General features: G+C 39.0%; 2 protein-coding genes across 2 annotated transcripts in view; one reads left to right on the plus strand and one right to left on the minus strand.

Annotated features, from left to right (window-relative positions):
* Positions 1-273: 273 nt before the first annotated feature.
* Positions 274-14,766, minus strand: LOC118409096 (survival motor neuron protein-like). Its single transcript, XM_035809961.1, has 9 exons — positions 14,728-14,766; positions 14,244-14,318; positions 12,578-12,678; positions 10,342-10,443; positions 9,792-9,897; positions 9,272-9,445; positions 5,040-5,147; positions 2,604-2,720; positions 274-2,356 (listed from the first exon to the last, which is right to left on the minus strand). The coding sequence occupies exons 1-9, from the start codon at positions 14,764-14,766 to the stop codon at positions 2,246-2,248; spliced, it is 933 nt and encodes a 310-aa protein (XP_035665854.1). The 3' UTR covers positions 274-2,245.
* Positions 14,767-14,911: 145 nt separating this feature from the next.
* LOC118409901 (SURP and G-patch domain-containing protein 1-like) overlaps positions 14,912-15,397 on the plus strand; it is a gene marked incomplete in the record, with an annotated part of 73,317 nt that continues 72,831 nt past the window's right edge. Inside the window, 1 exon segment of the mRNA XM_035811275.1 lies at positions 14,912-15,157.

Here is a 15,397-nt window from a genome sequence, read left to right on the forward strand (position 1 = left end):
ATAGAAACCTTCAATTGCTAAGTATACTAGGTTAGTTGTTGGAATTTCATAACTGTTCGGTTTATAGCTTCAAGAAGACTTACCAGTGCTTGTTGTCAGCAGGTTTTCATTGGAACTGTTGATTTTTATTTTGAATAGCAGTAATCTCAGGTGACATGCAACTTTTCACAAGAAAACAATCTCTTAAGTTTTGAAGAAAACTGGCATTTGTAAATTTAAAACCTCTCTGTATTTGGCTAGCTGATGTGGGCCTTTAACTTTTAAGAACACTAAAATGAAAAACTGACAATGAGTTCCATGGTAAGGGCTACAACTTACAGTTAAACATTTGTACATCGCTAGTGTACATTGTACTTTGATCAAACTTTGAAACCATTTGTATATTAATATATATCAAAGCTTTTATTACATATGAAGCCACCACATTGTACACCTTCGCATTGATGGCTATCAACCTGACAGTATTGATGTAATAAAGGAAAGGTAGCACAGGTGTCATCACAGATACATGTACTGTATGTGCATGCTTGTCGCATTTCTGGACACCAAACGTAACATACTACAAATGTGTACTCTCAGCAAAATGTGCAACACATATTGTACTGTATTTGTAGATACAATCGGATACAGTGTATAGAAATAATGCAGTAAAACACCGTCAGTTTCCATTGTTATCGACACCCTTATTTGAAACATTAAACTTTGTTATGGTATTAATGAAGTATTATGAGTTGGACATACTAAACTTTTATGCACAGTGTACCTGACGCAATAAGAGGCCTATACATAACTGGCGTAAGCAAATCATAGATTATAGTGTAGTCATTTTAAGTGATAAAAACATTACCAATAGCTGTAGTTTAGATAATACCTCTATTGAAATGTAAAGCAGTTACTTTGTGCCCAAACTGCTATCAGGTTACCAGCTTCAAATATGTATTTGTTGAGCTTTCTTTTTCCATCAGTTGCAGTATGCATCTCGTATGAGTTCGTGTATACTAAACACAAAGTTGCAATACCAATGGTACTTCTATTAATGAACTGCTGGTTTCCCACCTGGCACACAAACACCGGTGAATCTACAAAAGATCCTCTATTTTCTGAATAAAACTTTTTTTTCAAATGTGCAGTCCTTGAACAATACTGTGTACTGGTCTGAAGTTGTGTTTGAACTTTAAAGAGATCTTGACTCTTAAACTGACTTGCACATTTTGGTAAATACATTTAACATTCCTGCTCTTCTCCAATAGTACTTAACTGGTGCAAGTAGAGTAGTGCCATCAAATAAAAGAGCTGGGGGTGTCACACTTCATTATCAAGTCCATAAGAGTCCACTGGTTGACATTTTTCTTTGGTACAGTTGTATTTTCGGTTTGATAACTGGGCTGCAAAATGGTGAGCTAAAGTGAAAGAAAAAACAACTTCCCCACAAACTTTGAAAGCCCCCCAAAAGTTGATCCTGAACTCGAATTGACTTGATATAGAACTATGCGTCTGTTAAACCCTCCTGCAGTGGGGCTCGGCAGTGGTGGCCAAACCGATGCCCATTGGCTCCTGGCTGCCACACCCAGCACAAGGCCCTGCTTCCATCCTTCCCTGCCACATCCTGAACATCTGCTACACTGATTATGCTGGGGAAGCTCGCATTGCATAAGCCTCGTAGACTCCTTAAGTGGTAGTGTTTATTTTCAGGGGCTATTTTATTCTTAGGCCATGTTGAAAATCGGGAATCAGTGCCCTCCCCCGGAAAAAAAACAACACCTCCACAAGTCTGCGAAGAAGGCGAGCCCTGCTTCAGAAAGGATTAGCAATGACTGCTAACCTTAAGAAAGTATTTCTGTACTTGTATTCTACCTTTCGTATGCTCTCTCAGATCTTTCTTCCCACCTGGTAGTTTGTATTATCCTGATGATCTTTGATGTTACAGTCAGGTTTCCACTGCATTGATGTACCCAGTATATCGTACTCACGTTATTCGACATCCAACTTTTTTCCAAGGATAAGTCATATTGTTTGTGGATTTTCCTGGATTGTTGTAGATAAAAGAAATGACTTGGACTATAATGAGTTGGTCATCATCTACCCGACCTGAATACAGAATAGTTTTAACTTAACTGTACAAATACAACATGGTGTAGACGAAAATAAGTCTGCCAAAAAGGCTCTGCACTTCTACTCTTGTCTGCTAGGAGGCATGACTAGTCCTATGATCACAGCTCTACCAGTATTTTAGCCTGTCAGTAGACTATTTCCACCCCCATCTGTCTGCATTGTTGGAATGTCTAGAGCCTGCAGAACCTGGGGATTGGCCGCCTAATCTACTTGGTCTTCCTCCTGTCTTGGCATCCTTCAAACCCTGTCAAACAGATGAAAACAACCACATTTGTGAATTTATTTATGTGTCCTACATGTATTACCCACAAATACAGTCCTCCGTTTCAATATATCAGCGATAAGAAGCTATAATATCAGCATATAGAATTCATGGCAAATCCAAAATGGATGCAAAACATGTCAACTTAATAAATACACACTGTACCTATTTGTATCAGTCTACAATGACATGGAACACAAAGCACTGACACTGTATTGTGTTTACTAACCTGGTAGTACCCAGTATGGTAGCCACTCATGTACCAGGCCATTAACATACAGGCTAGCGAGTCCTCATCTTCCAGACCATCTGTAACAGCAGGAGGTGGTGGCAGCGGTGGCATCTTCAGAAACAAAGGCAAGATTGAATACATTGAATGATGATGGCATGCAAACACGCACACTCCAAAACTTTCAATTCTCTTACATATCATCAAAATTACTAGCACATGTCCTAATTAACTGTCAGGTTTGAAGTCAACATATTGTCCTTTGTGTTGGTTACAATGACAGAAAGAGCACTTGTAAAACACACTAAATGGCAAGTTACCAATTAAGATTCCTCAAGTTTTCCAGATGACGGAGGATCAAACCCTGCACGCCATTAGGCATAGTGTGTGGGGCTGCATGATCTTTGTCCTCTCAGACAGGCATCAGACTTCAGCCTTGGGAAGCTGCACACATTAGCATCGGGGCTCAAATTTCTGCATGTGAAATTACCTAACAGACTTAGCCAGAAGAGTGGGGGTGATCCAGTGTACTTTGATGGAATAGTGAACCATGGCAAAGCTGAGTTGCACTTCCGCTACAGCTACTTAAGAAAAGTGTCACCTCTGTTGGAGTTGGCTGCTTTAACTTAACTTAAGTTTTGCAAGACACAAAAATATTGCTTACACATCTCACATTTAGGAGTGGGCATGCAATGAGCTCATGAAAGAAAGCTGGACTAAAAATTGTAATGGAAAGGCAGAAAGAATGTGATGGAAAATCAAGTACGAGTTGAAAGTACCAAGGGCACAGGTATTGTGACTCTACCTCCTTGCTCTGTCCCATTTTTACATACTATGTACATGTACTAGAAAGAAAAACTTCTAAATAGCTCTGATGTTTCATTCATCACTGAACTTTTCACAATAGCAATTTCAGAATGACATGAGAAGACTACGGCCAGAGGAAAAGATGAATACAGGATTTAATTCCCTTTGCTTGAGAAGGCAGAGGCCAACACTATAGCCTGTTTATTAAGTTCCTGTGTCCTAAGGACAAAATAAGATGGAAAGATGCTATCAGAGCAGTCAGTGGAAGCTATATGAAATGGCATAAATCTAACTTCATTGCAGTGTATTTCAAATGGGTTTGTCGATAGTTTGGACCTTGGCAGGCTGGAAAGTTTATTACACAGGAAAAAATTAACTTGTTCCTCCTAGAAATAGATGAGATAAAGGTTCATATCCAATGTAAACTTCAGGAAGTTGATACAAAAGATTGTCTAAAGTTTGAATTGCATTTATACATGTGCCAAGTAAGGCTGAGCTGAGGTAATACTACCAGTTGAAGTAGTTTGTGGTTTAGGATATATGACAATTGATGTGACCAAACCATAACTTCCCAATTGGGCTCAATGTTGAAGTCTGTGCGTCAAATATCATCAAAAATCAGAGCCAATAATCAAGCCAAAATATACCGGAAACAAAGGAAAGTTGTGCAAGTGGGGGGTGGCTAAATACAGAAGCCATTTGTTCTGTTGCAGTACCAAAGAAACTGCTAGGCTTTGTTTGTTAACACCTCATAATGCACAATCCAATTTCATAACAATCCAGGAATAGCTTCTTGAATTACTCTTTTAAACCAAAGATACAACCAAAAACAAACAAACTATGATAATAACCGAAAACATATTCCTCAATGGGCAATCAGGTGCGCAGGTCTTGTATTACACTGCTTTATTTGTTAAAACGATATTAAACCAACAATTGTTAATTTTGTTACAGCCACAATGTACAATGCTGAATTGTACGTCTTGATAAGATTCAAAAGTATAAGACTTAGTATAGATAGCATTGCTGGGAAAATCCAGCAAAGAAAGCTCCAGGTTCTTTTGTAAGGCATGAACACCTTCTTTGTGATGTATAACCAAGGTAGAACAGACCTGCAGGGTCAAATGCATGTCGGTGGCAGCTGGGGACAACTGGTATTCCTTACACACACAGACACAGGATTAAGCTATGATAAATAGGACCATCCATGCAGACCATCACTTCTGTACATCGGTGGGCGAGACAACTGATTGGGTCTAATTGTACTGTCTCCTGGCATACAGATCACATGATCCCTACTGCTGACCTGTGCACAGGCCTGCCAGAAGGTCCGAGGAGCTGTGCTGGTCCCTGCATTAATCATCACTAAAACTGACATGATCCTGATTGCCAGGCTGATGTGCAATGATGAAGTGGTACCCAAACTTCAAATACAGCACACGGACTTGTCACTCACCTATTTGTATGTGCAGTAACTGTTATAGACCTCAGAAACATCTGCACAACTCCTAGTTTTACTTATACCACTAAACCTACATATGCAGGCTGTATTTCAAGCCCTGGTGTACAAACAAGTGTGCCCAAAGTACAGGTTAAGCATGCATGGTTGTTATAACCAAAGTTACTGACCTGTACTGGCGGAGGTGGTAGTGGTTTCTCCTGTCTGCCTGGCCTTGGTGGCCACATCGGGAACCCTGGCATGTTCCCTGCCCAGGGAAATGGTGGGGGTGGGGGGACCTGCAAGGGAAGAGAAAATATGGAACAGATATAAGAAACTGGGCCATGTTCAAATTTTCAACTTTGTAACCATAGTATTGTCAATCAAAACACAGCACATGTTTGTTGGGGGGATGACTTTGCCCTATAAAACCATAGACATATAAACCACAAATATTTCATGAATTACAGTATACCTCATGCAATAATCTTTAACCATGCACAGTATACACACTGTAGCTTAGAGTTAAAATTTTTTATAGAGATTGGTTCTAATTATCAATAGACACAAAAATCAGCATAACAACTTGTCTGTACAGTAACTCTTGATCACATTGAATCATACAGTATATTTTCAATTATGTCCAATCATTTATTCTAGTATATGTCAGATATGCCTTGAAAGTTTTTTCCTGTGTTTGAGAATCTGATGACATTCCTACATGGAGGGGACCTGCTGACAGAACATAATTTGATTAGTCTCACAGGAGATGCAGCCAGACAACTGCCGATAGATCCCATCTATAATCTTCAGTCCCAGTCAGCACCGATCTATCACGACGTGGACATTATGGGACTCGAAGGGGCTTTGTTGGACTTGGTGGCGCAGTCGGGAAGTCTGGGACAGGTTTAATGTAGTTCCCTACAGTCACACCACTCTGAATTATGCAGTCACATTGATTTAGTACAAAAAGTTTGATGGTAATCTATAGGCAGTCCCTGCCTGCGGCTGAAAACAACCTTGAACTGAAAAAGTTTGGAAGAACTTGAGAGGAGCAGGTCAGTCATGTATTTCTGTAAGAGAACAATGTTAGGTAACAATATTGAATCATCTACACCATTAATACAGTTTCCTTGTCAGCAGGGAGGCAGTTCAGTCATATATATATATTAGGTACATGTATGCAGTATATTAAGATTAGGAAGGATTGTGAATTATACCCAATTCCTCATGCCAACTTTCTGCTTTGCGAGCATTCCTCTTAAAAAGGCAAATTGGTCTGTGCATGGAAGCTGGGTCAGACACAATCAATCCAGTGAAATTCACAGTCATAAACTATCAGGGACTTGTGTGTGGAAAGTGCTGCAAACACTGTACAATGTACATGCATAGGGCATGTATGTTTATCTATTCATCTAAGTTTGTGGCATTTAAATTTAGTGGTACAATCAAAATGAAGAATTTGAACAAGTGTTACAGTAGTAATACAAAGCAAGACAGAACAATATTATGGTGAGAATTAACTGCACGAATCACAGACTTTTAAACACCACAGTGAAAGGTTCCAGATTTACAGATTTTCTGTATGACATTATCAACATACCATTCAAATTTTACTGATTTGATGTTGGATATTGCTATACTTACAGTCGCTTCCACTGTGGAAATTAGGCGTACACTGGATGCGAGGAACACCTCCCACAACCCCAGGAATGCAGGGTCATGTACATGACCAAGGTTCAGACATGTATAACTATAAGACTCACAGTCTTGGTGTGTGGAGTGAGATAAAGCGCATGATTTAGCACCGTTGCCTATTGATTCTGTACTTCTACCTGCCCATCCCTTTTACAGCTAACAACCACAGTGCTATTTTCCAAAGCAATTATTTAACAATACAACCCCTCCTGGCAGGAAGTAGTGATTCCAAGCGTATCCCCCACCCGCTGCTTGGTTTCCAACCTCACTTAACTTCTCATCAATAACGACTGCAACTTCACTCCAAGTGGCTATTCTTTCAAAGCAGGTTTTAAATTGCAGTATCATCACACTATCTATTTCCTGGGAGAGTCCTGATAATGAAGAGTGGCTAAAACAAATTTCCAAGGAAATGGTTATACATAATTCTTCTGTCAGTGCTCAAAACACTTTGAATTCTATATTCTGCAAGATTGTAAGGCAATGGTATTTTTTCATAACTTTCAAAGATTTTCTGCAAGTTAAAAAAGGGGGATCTTTTGAAGCCTGCAAGTTTTCTAAGAAGACTGATCTTGAAAAGGGTCACATTCAAATCAAGACAAGATGAAATTCATGAATGTATACAAACAGGTTAAGATACCTTGAAGTTCTGAGTATACCAGATAATAATGTTAATGTATGAAATTCATGTTCAGCTATCTACCCTCAATAAATCTTCTATTAATAACAATAATCTTCACCTGAAATCAGATCAATCTTAAGTTTACATGTGATTATAAAATCAAATCTAAGTCTTGTCAGAATCTCGTTAATAAGGCCAAAAGCTGCACAATGATCATTTATCACCCATCCAGCATCAGAGAAGGGGCACTATTCAGTCACCAAAGAAAGACACATTATTCTTAATTATGACTCTGGCTGCAATACTTGTACCAAAGTCTTACTGATCCCCCACATTTAAGAGACTGTTAAAATAACATTAGTGTCATTCTATAGTTATGTGTGAACGGTAGCAGTGTATGCGTGCTGTGGCTAACAAACATTTAGCTCATTTACTCAATAAAGCAGGATGACCGATCACACAATGATACAAGCAGTGCCATAATAGCCTCAATGCCAATATTGATTTGGTACAGTCTCCCGTGTTGTCCTCCATCATCATTAGATTTCTTGATTGAGATTCGACTGCTCACTAGATACATCCTTCAGAGGTATAAAAAATTATAGTTAATCGAAAGGTTAGATTGTGAGTTATGGTTAGTTGTTTGAGACAACTTTTGCCTTTGTCTGTAGGTTTTGTATTGATTGCTGTGTGGAAAGGCTAGTGGACACAGTATCAAGAGGTCATAGTTTCGATTCCTGTCTGAATGAAGTGTCCTTGAGAAAGGCTCTTTACATGGCACGACTTTCCTTTCTTTATTGCACCTATAGGTGTAGAAGGGTACCTGACTTTGGTTGGAGAGGGGAAAGGCAATGGATTACTGTAAATGCAGATACTTTTGTGGTGATTTTATGTTGGTGTTTTTTCCAGTGGCTGCTTCACCATTTTCTTCTGTCTTCTGCTTGCACCGCCTACGTGTACATTGTCAAATTATAGGCAATATTTCTAACATGCATATTTGATTGCAAATATAACAGAAGAGAACAGCTTGATAAAGTTTTTCTGAACTACAGACTGAGACAAATAAATGTTTGATAGATGAAAAAGTCATCTTTACAATAAAGTATTAGCAATCTGGCAAGTTGTCTTGGCCTCAATCTAAAAGTGTCTGTGACACCATGCATCAAAAGTAGAAAACCTTGCTACTCAAATCAGTCTGGACAATGTCATGTTTCATGAAAACCTGGCCTTTCTCCAGGAAATGACGTCAGACCAGATCTGCCTGTCTGAAATCGGCTGATCATTTTTCATACTACTTCATTTTTCATCTGTGGGGTCTATCTGTGCTATCAACTATGTACAGTACATGATAGATATACAGAAAAGACATCTTTGATACATGCGTTCTATGTGCAACTAGCTTTCTTTCATGCTTTGCAGACTATGCGATTTGAAGACTATATTTAAAGTCACTAAAAGATCTGCCTAAATTAATTGAACTGATGAAAACCTGCTATAAATTGTAGACTGATGTAAAATAATCATTATACAATGAACAATTAATAACTGCAAGTTTTATTGACACAACAAATTAAAAAGTACAGTGACTTTTGTGTTTAAACTACAAAATAGGGATAAGAAGTAAATCTCAAAATTTTACTGACTTAAAAATATAGGATAACAACTATCTTTATACAAAGAGGTGGGGGTAAACATTAGTGCCATTACCTTTTTCTAACTACAAAGCAATATTTCATGTACTTACCTGTAAGCATTATGAGTGCAGTCAGATCTAAAGATATAGTCTTAAAATCTACTTCTGGTATCAAGTATCTTGAAGTATCAAGTATCTTGTAGCAATTAGACATAGGAACTTGTATTGTACTGCTGGCGCATATTGTTAAAGATTGACTGATAGGCTAATAGTACTGACCTGTGAGCCGTGCCCCTGTCCTGAGGGGGGTGGGGGGAGGTGCCTGGTATGTACTGACCTGTGAGCCGTGCCCCTGTCCTGAGGGGGGTGGGGGGAGGTGAGGCTGTGATGGAGGTGCCTGGTATGTACTGACCTGTGAGCCATGCCCCTGTCCTGAGGGGGGTGGGGGGAGGTGCCTGGTATGTACTGACCTGTGAGCCGTGCCCCTGTCCTGAGGGGGGTGGGGGGAGGTGAGGCTGTGATGGAGGTGCCTGGTGCGCGCCGTACTGCTTGTAATAATCCCTCCACCAGGACTCGTACCGGGATGGGCCGCCACCTGCGTCCGAGTTGTTATACTGACTCCATTTCTTAGACCCTGAACTACCCTAGAAGATGAATACGATTCAACAGTTTTACAATTTACAGGAAAATGTTGTAGACAATCTAGTGTCTTAGACATCTATCTGTTAGCCATGCTAAAACTCATACATACTAGTAACTGTAACATATTAGTAGCTATTTGGTACTCCAGGATAAAAAGTAATTTTCTATAATTTCTAGGTAACATCATACATGTAAATGATTAAATTACTTCCTTCTGCATGCAAGCACATGTAACATATAAAAAAAATGTTGGATTTCCTTTCTGAATGTTCATAATCTTTCATAATGTACACATTTACAAACTTTGCTGCACAAAACTGCATGTACCTCCCTGTTGAAAGAACTTACCTCAACAGCTGCATTTCCACTATAAGCATGTACAAATTCTCCCTCCTGGTCAACTGAGGACAGGTCCTTCAGGTTCTGTTCCTCCTCATTACCATAGTAGCTATATCTGAGAGACGACATCACAATCATCATTTCAAACAATGGGGCCTGAGCACTTTTTAGCCATATGCAGAGGATGATGGTACTAGTACAGGTTTGGTAATTAATCAAGAGACTACTACATGCATAGCGTTGACCTGGGATGAATACTTTACCATCATTATAGGTATACCACAGGTATGGATAATGACTTTTCTCCTCCTCCTTCTTTTTGTCTCCTATCATACTTCATAGTATCAAATCTTCAGATCAATTAATTGGTCGTTTTTTTTAGCCAAATGACCATAGAATTTGATACAAATTTAGAGTGGGCCTGCAAATATTAAAATTTTTGGGGCATTCAAAATTGATTTTTTTTTTCATGTAATTTTTCTATATATTCTATCTGATTCTTTCTACAAAGGCTTGACAGGTGCATCCTACACAATCATATTGTAAAGAAGTTGCAAACCTCACAAGGCAAGTCTTCTCTGCGGTTGATGGAGAGGATCTCAGCTGGGTACCACAGCTGGTCTTCAGAGTACATGGCAATGCACTGGTCACCTGGCATCCACTACAACATACATAGTATTACAATTTACATATACACAATCTTGTGAAATTTTACACTATCTTATCTCCTCGCAAAGAATTACATGAGATGTACAAAATGCAAGTGGCAGTTTACACTTGACGTATAACACACAGGTGATAGCCTGTGTTAACAAAATCTCTCACTGGCTGGGGTTAATGACCCCCTCCTAGGTGGCGGCAACTGTAGGGCCAAGCGTGATTTTAATCAGACTAAAATTCTCTCCACCTTCTAACTTTCATTTGTCTACTCTAAGTACATGTATGTAATATGATTATGTATACCACTGCAAAGGTCAGAAATGTGGCAGTAAGAGCAAGAAGTATCAGACACACAGGTCATAGGGTCAATGGGAGAGGCTACTAAATTAACAGAGAGATGTTTTTTTGTGGTCTGTCTGACAGATGTTTCTATGTGTTTTACATTTATATTGTTTTTCACAAATAAAACATTCACAGTTAAGGCATTACTGAGTGACAGGAAGTGATCAAAACCTTATTTGCATAATCAATAAACTACAAAATATACAATATGACAAACTCTAAATATTTCACAGAGGTGTGAGATCTTTGAACTCTACTTGTTGTTCCACCATCCATGTGTCCTCCCCATACTGGAGATCTATAGCCAGGATGCTGCTGTTTCAGTATACTATTACTTTTCCTCACGGCAACTACACAACTCATCTGTATTATTTCATCCCTCCTATAGGACAGGATCAAGCAGGCAAAACCTTGATAAATAGAATTGGTCTTGTGCATAAACCTCTCCACCACACTGGAGGCCATTCCCTCATACTGCTAATATGACTGCATATATTACATGATGTAGCTTACATGGTTGATTTTTTTTAAACTGACAAAAATTGATGTGTGCATGGAAATCATCCAGATAAATAATCAATAAAATCAACATGGCCTATAATGAGATGATTATTTGGAAAATGTATGAGGTTTTGGAGCTCTAGTTCTGACATGCATATTTCAGTGCCCCAAAATAAAACTTTTCCTTGTTCATTCTTTAATTTTATTGAAGAGACAATATATACATGTACAAGGCAATCCATCTCTGTACATAAACCTGTCACCAACTTATCTCCACAACTACAATTTCTCTCTGCACAGCTGCAGCTAATTACTGTTCCTCTAACACTAAAAGCATGGCCAAGGACAATACTGCCCAATTATAGGAAAAGGCTGTTCGCTTTCGATTACTGTCATCTTTGACGGAACCTTTTGGGAGAAATGAGCAACTTTATGGCTTGAAATAATGGTAGAAAGCATTGAATGAAATTTCCCACAGGCATAACAAAATGTGTGTCTTTGTAGTACTTTGCCTGATGTAATTCTTTTAACCATGCATGGTCTTTTACAGATCACAGTTGAGGGCAGCAAATTTTTCAAATGTAATCATGTCACATTACATTGGAAAGTACAGTTGCGCTGGAGTTATAATAATAATCATCTCGAGTATTTTGCCAGCCAGTAGGTACCCAATATGTTGAGTAATGAGGCTGTTTAACATGGTCGAGGCACCTCTTCAAGCACAGGACCCCCGTTTTACGTCCCTCCCGGAAGACGATTTCGTGGAATGCTTTGTGAGGCTACAGCAATCCGGTCGTATTTGGGTGGTCCCCCATCCAAGAACTGTACAAACCGTGCGCTGCTTAACTTCCGAGATCGAGGGATCGGGTGTACCAATGCACAACGTGGCCATAGAATTTTATCATTGGTTATGCTTCTTATGCAAAACTAAGCCTTAATTTGCATCTGATTATGTGCATCTTTACTCTTATTAAGCTGAACGACATGAGCTAACATGACATTTACCAAAAACAATATCTACATACACTAAGCTTAAACACACCCAGTAGTAGAAGTCGTTTGGCAGTTAACAGCTTTATGTAATAAAAGCTGTAAATCATACACAAATTCTTGTATTAAGTGTAATACATACCTTATGAATTCCTCTGGACTTTCCCTTCTTTTTTGTCTTTTTCCTCACCATGGATGAACTTGAGACTTCAGCTTCTACTGCAGGTTTATTATCAGTTTTGTTATTTGTCACAGTGTTTTTGTCGTTGCTTCCCTCTGTTTTGCTGTCTATGTCTTCTGACTTGTCGTCAGTTTCTTCCGTCTTGATGTCTGTTTCATTTGTGATGCTGTCGCTTTCTTTGTCCTTTGGGTCATCTATCTCTTCATCATTTTCCAGAGCTATCTGTAGAAATATGAAATATCAATTTTCTCAACTACTGGCACATTTTGCATCGAAACATGTGTTTTCTCAGGTGTGTATGACATAAATAAAATACAACACGGTGTATTCCGCATCACCCTTGGTCCCAGCCCTCCCGCAGTCGGACCTTCCTTCGGCCTTCAAGTGATCTGACCCGCAGTCGGGCTGGTACCTCGGGTGATACGGAACACACAGTGGTGTATTATATATATACACTTTTGTGCACACCAAATCTTGTGTGGGAGCACCTATAATGGCAATGTGTAGGGTGATACATAAGGATGCAATTGCAGTATTGCACAATATCATTCTTGACATTAAGCGTAAAAAAATGTTTGTTACATTACTTGTAACGTGAAACTTTTGAAGTTAGCTATAGCATTTCATACACAAACTATTAGAGCCCAACATGCAATATCCATAGAAACATGCAATATCCATTCAAACGTTAAATGTCTGAGACACTGATGCAGCTCTGTCCTTGGTGCTGATTTAATAATCCCATTCCTGTCCTTGGTGCTGAATGGGCAATACCATTTCTTCCTAATCAAAACTGCACTACTTAGTAAATTATCCAGTGAAACTAAAGCCATATTGATTTGAATACAATACAGATCAGTGTGTGCATCAATTTTCGGCTGTTTTCAGAAGGACAAAAAGTTCTAAATCATATGTAAATCATACAAAACAGCTGCAAAATGAGTACTAGTAGGTCACCAAAAATATCGGAAAACGTATACTTATGTCATAGAATGCCAAAGTAAATTACAAAGTTATAAGATTGGTTTATTACTTCAGCCAGTGAACAATAAAATACATCGCAGCTACTTAGAAGATGCTGAATTGCACATTTTATAAATTGTACTTCATGCATGTGTAAAATCTATGAAAATATACAGTTACAAGAAGTCTTATTATAGGAATAAAGCAAAAAGAAACGGGGCAGCTTGTTATACAACGTAGAGAAGAAGACGTTGACGGTGGATTTAGAGAAATGGGAGATCTTTTCAGGTACAAGTTGAGAATGAAGAGGAGAAAAAAGAACAAAACTTAGAGAAATCTAATGTGTGGTTTACCACACTCTATAAATGTGTTCCGTCATGTGTTGAATTTGTTAAACCTTTCTGACCACCTAGATGTCAGGAAGGCCACTTTCGTAGCCAAACTTTTTTATTTGCATGCACATTTGCCAGACCAATAAGGAGCTTCCACCGAAGACTTTTCTGTGGAGAAGCAATTAGCGGGAGCGACTGGAACATTATAGAAAGGAAACCAGGCTACATGTATATAAGCCCTTTCACAGAGGTTAGAACACAGGTGCAGCGACAGGAATTCTAGGTAATATGTCAAAGGGTAAGGCCTCCAAATTGAAAACAAATCATGTCTGGACTTATGCAAATCTAAACAATGGCCGAGACAAGGACTATTTACAATTTGGGGGCCTTACCCTTTGAAATATTACCTAGAATTCTTGTCGCCACATATGCTTCTGACCTCTGTGAAAGGGCTTAAATCAATGTTAATCTCAAAGCGACCAGACAGCTAACCTTCATAGCGTGTACAGCCTTGTCGTATGCCTGTATCAAGGCACTGTCGTCCCAAATGTCAGAGTCATTTTCATCCTGAAAAAAAGTAAAGAATTTTTCAATAATTTAATATTTTCAAATAATTTCTGATATTTTATTTTCAGTCCATAGAACTGAAATTTCATACCAAGCTGAAACTCAAGGGTTTGCAGTTGACCCAACTGTAGTAATGCAACAGAAAACAGCACTTGCTTGCAATGTGATGAATTTGTAGTGTAAAAATGAAAGTTTCGATCTGCGTTGATACGTCGAAACCACGTGCAGCAGGCCGGTGGCTGTGAACGCCCCCCTCCCCACCCTATACCTTTCCGCAGCCTTTTATACTGTGTTCCAGTACAGTGCGTGAACTTAATACATCAGCGGCATAATTCTGAACCCACATCACATTGATATAAAGTGATTATGGCTTTCTCGGCCGTAAGAAAAGCGCTCAAACACAAGATACCTGCTCTCGACTGAACACAACATCACTTTCGGACGCCATCTTTGTTTTCGTACAGTCGTACTTTTTCTATCGCCGATCTTCATTGGTCAGGTTCTGGCAACTTTGACCAATTGTAGTCGCGTTAACAAAAGTATATCAATAACTATGATCGAACTAACTAATCGATATTTTACAATCGCATATGAATAATTGAAGAAAAAGAATTGTACACTGTGTTTATTATTCATCCGGCTAAGGGCTTGCTTTTGTCGGTTTAAAAATCGACCCAGCAAAGTTTTACCCACAGGTCAGCTGACGAGGCATCATGGCGGTCGAGTGATCGTGTTCTTCGCGTCTTGTGCGGAATTTTTGCCGAAGTTGATCGATTTTGGACTCAACGACGGTGTTGCTTGTCACAGGATCGTCATAACAACACAGGGCACCAGTGCAGGTACGTCTTTTTGTCGATCTTGCGCTAGTTATTCACTACGACACGCGATTTGTTACGAATATGACCGGAATGATTTGTTTTTGTGCTACTGCTCATCGTTGGCTACTGTGCTGTGTAGTATAAATATACTGGTTTCCCACTAACTTGCATGGGCTCTGCGCTCAGGTTCTCGTTAAGAATTTATAGTAAACTTATGTAAGATAATTTGCCCACGAATTGGAATTTTCTTTTCAGTAATAT

The sequence above is a fragment of the Branchiostoma floridae genome, chromosome 2 (assembly GCF_000003815.2).
Source record: "Branchiostoma floridae strain S238N-H82 chromosome 2, Bfl_VNyyK, whole genome shotgun sequence".
Classification (NCBI taxonomy): Eukaryota; Metazoa; Chordata; class Leptocardii; order Amphioxiformes; family Branchiostomatidae; genus Branchiostoma; species Branchiostoma floridae.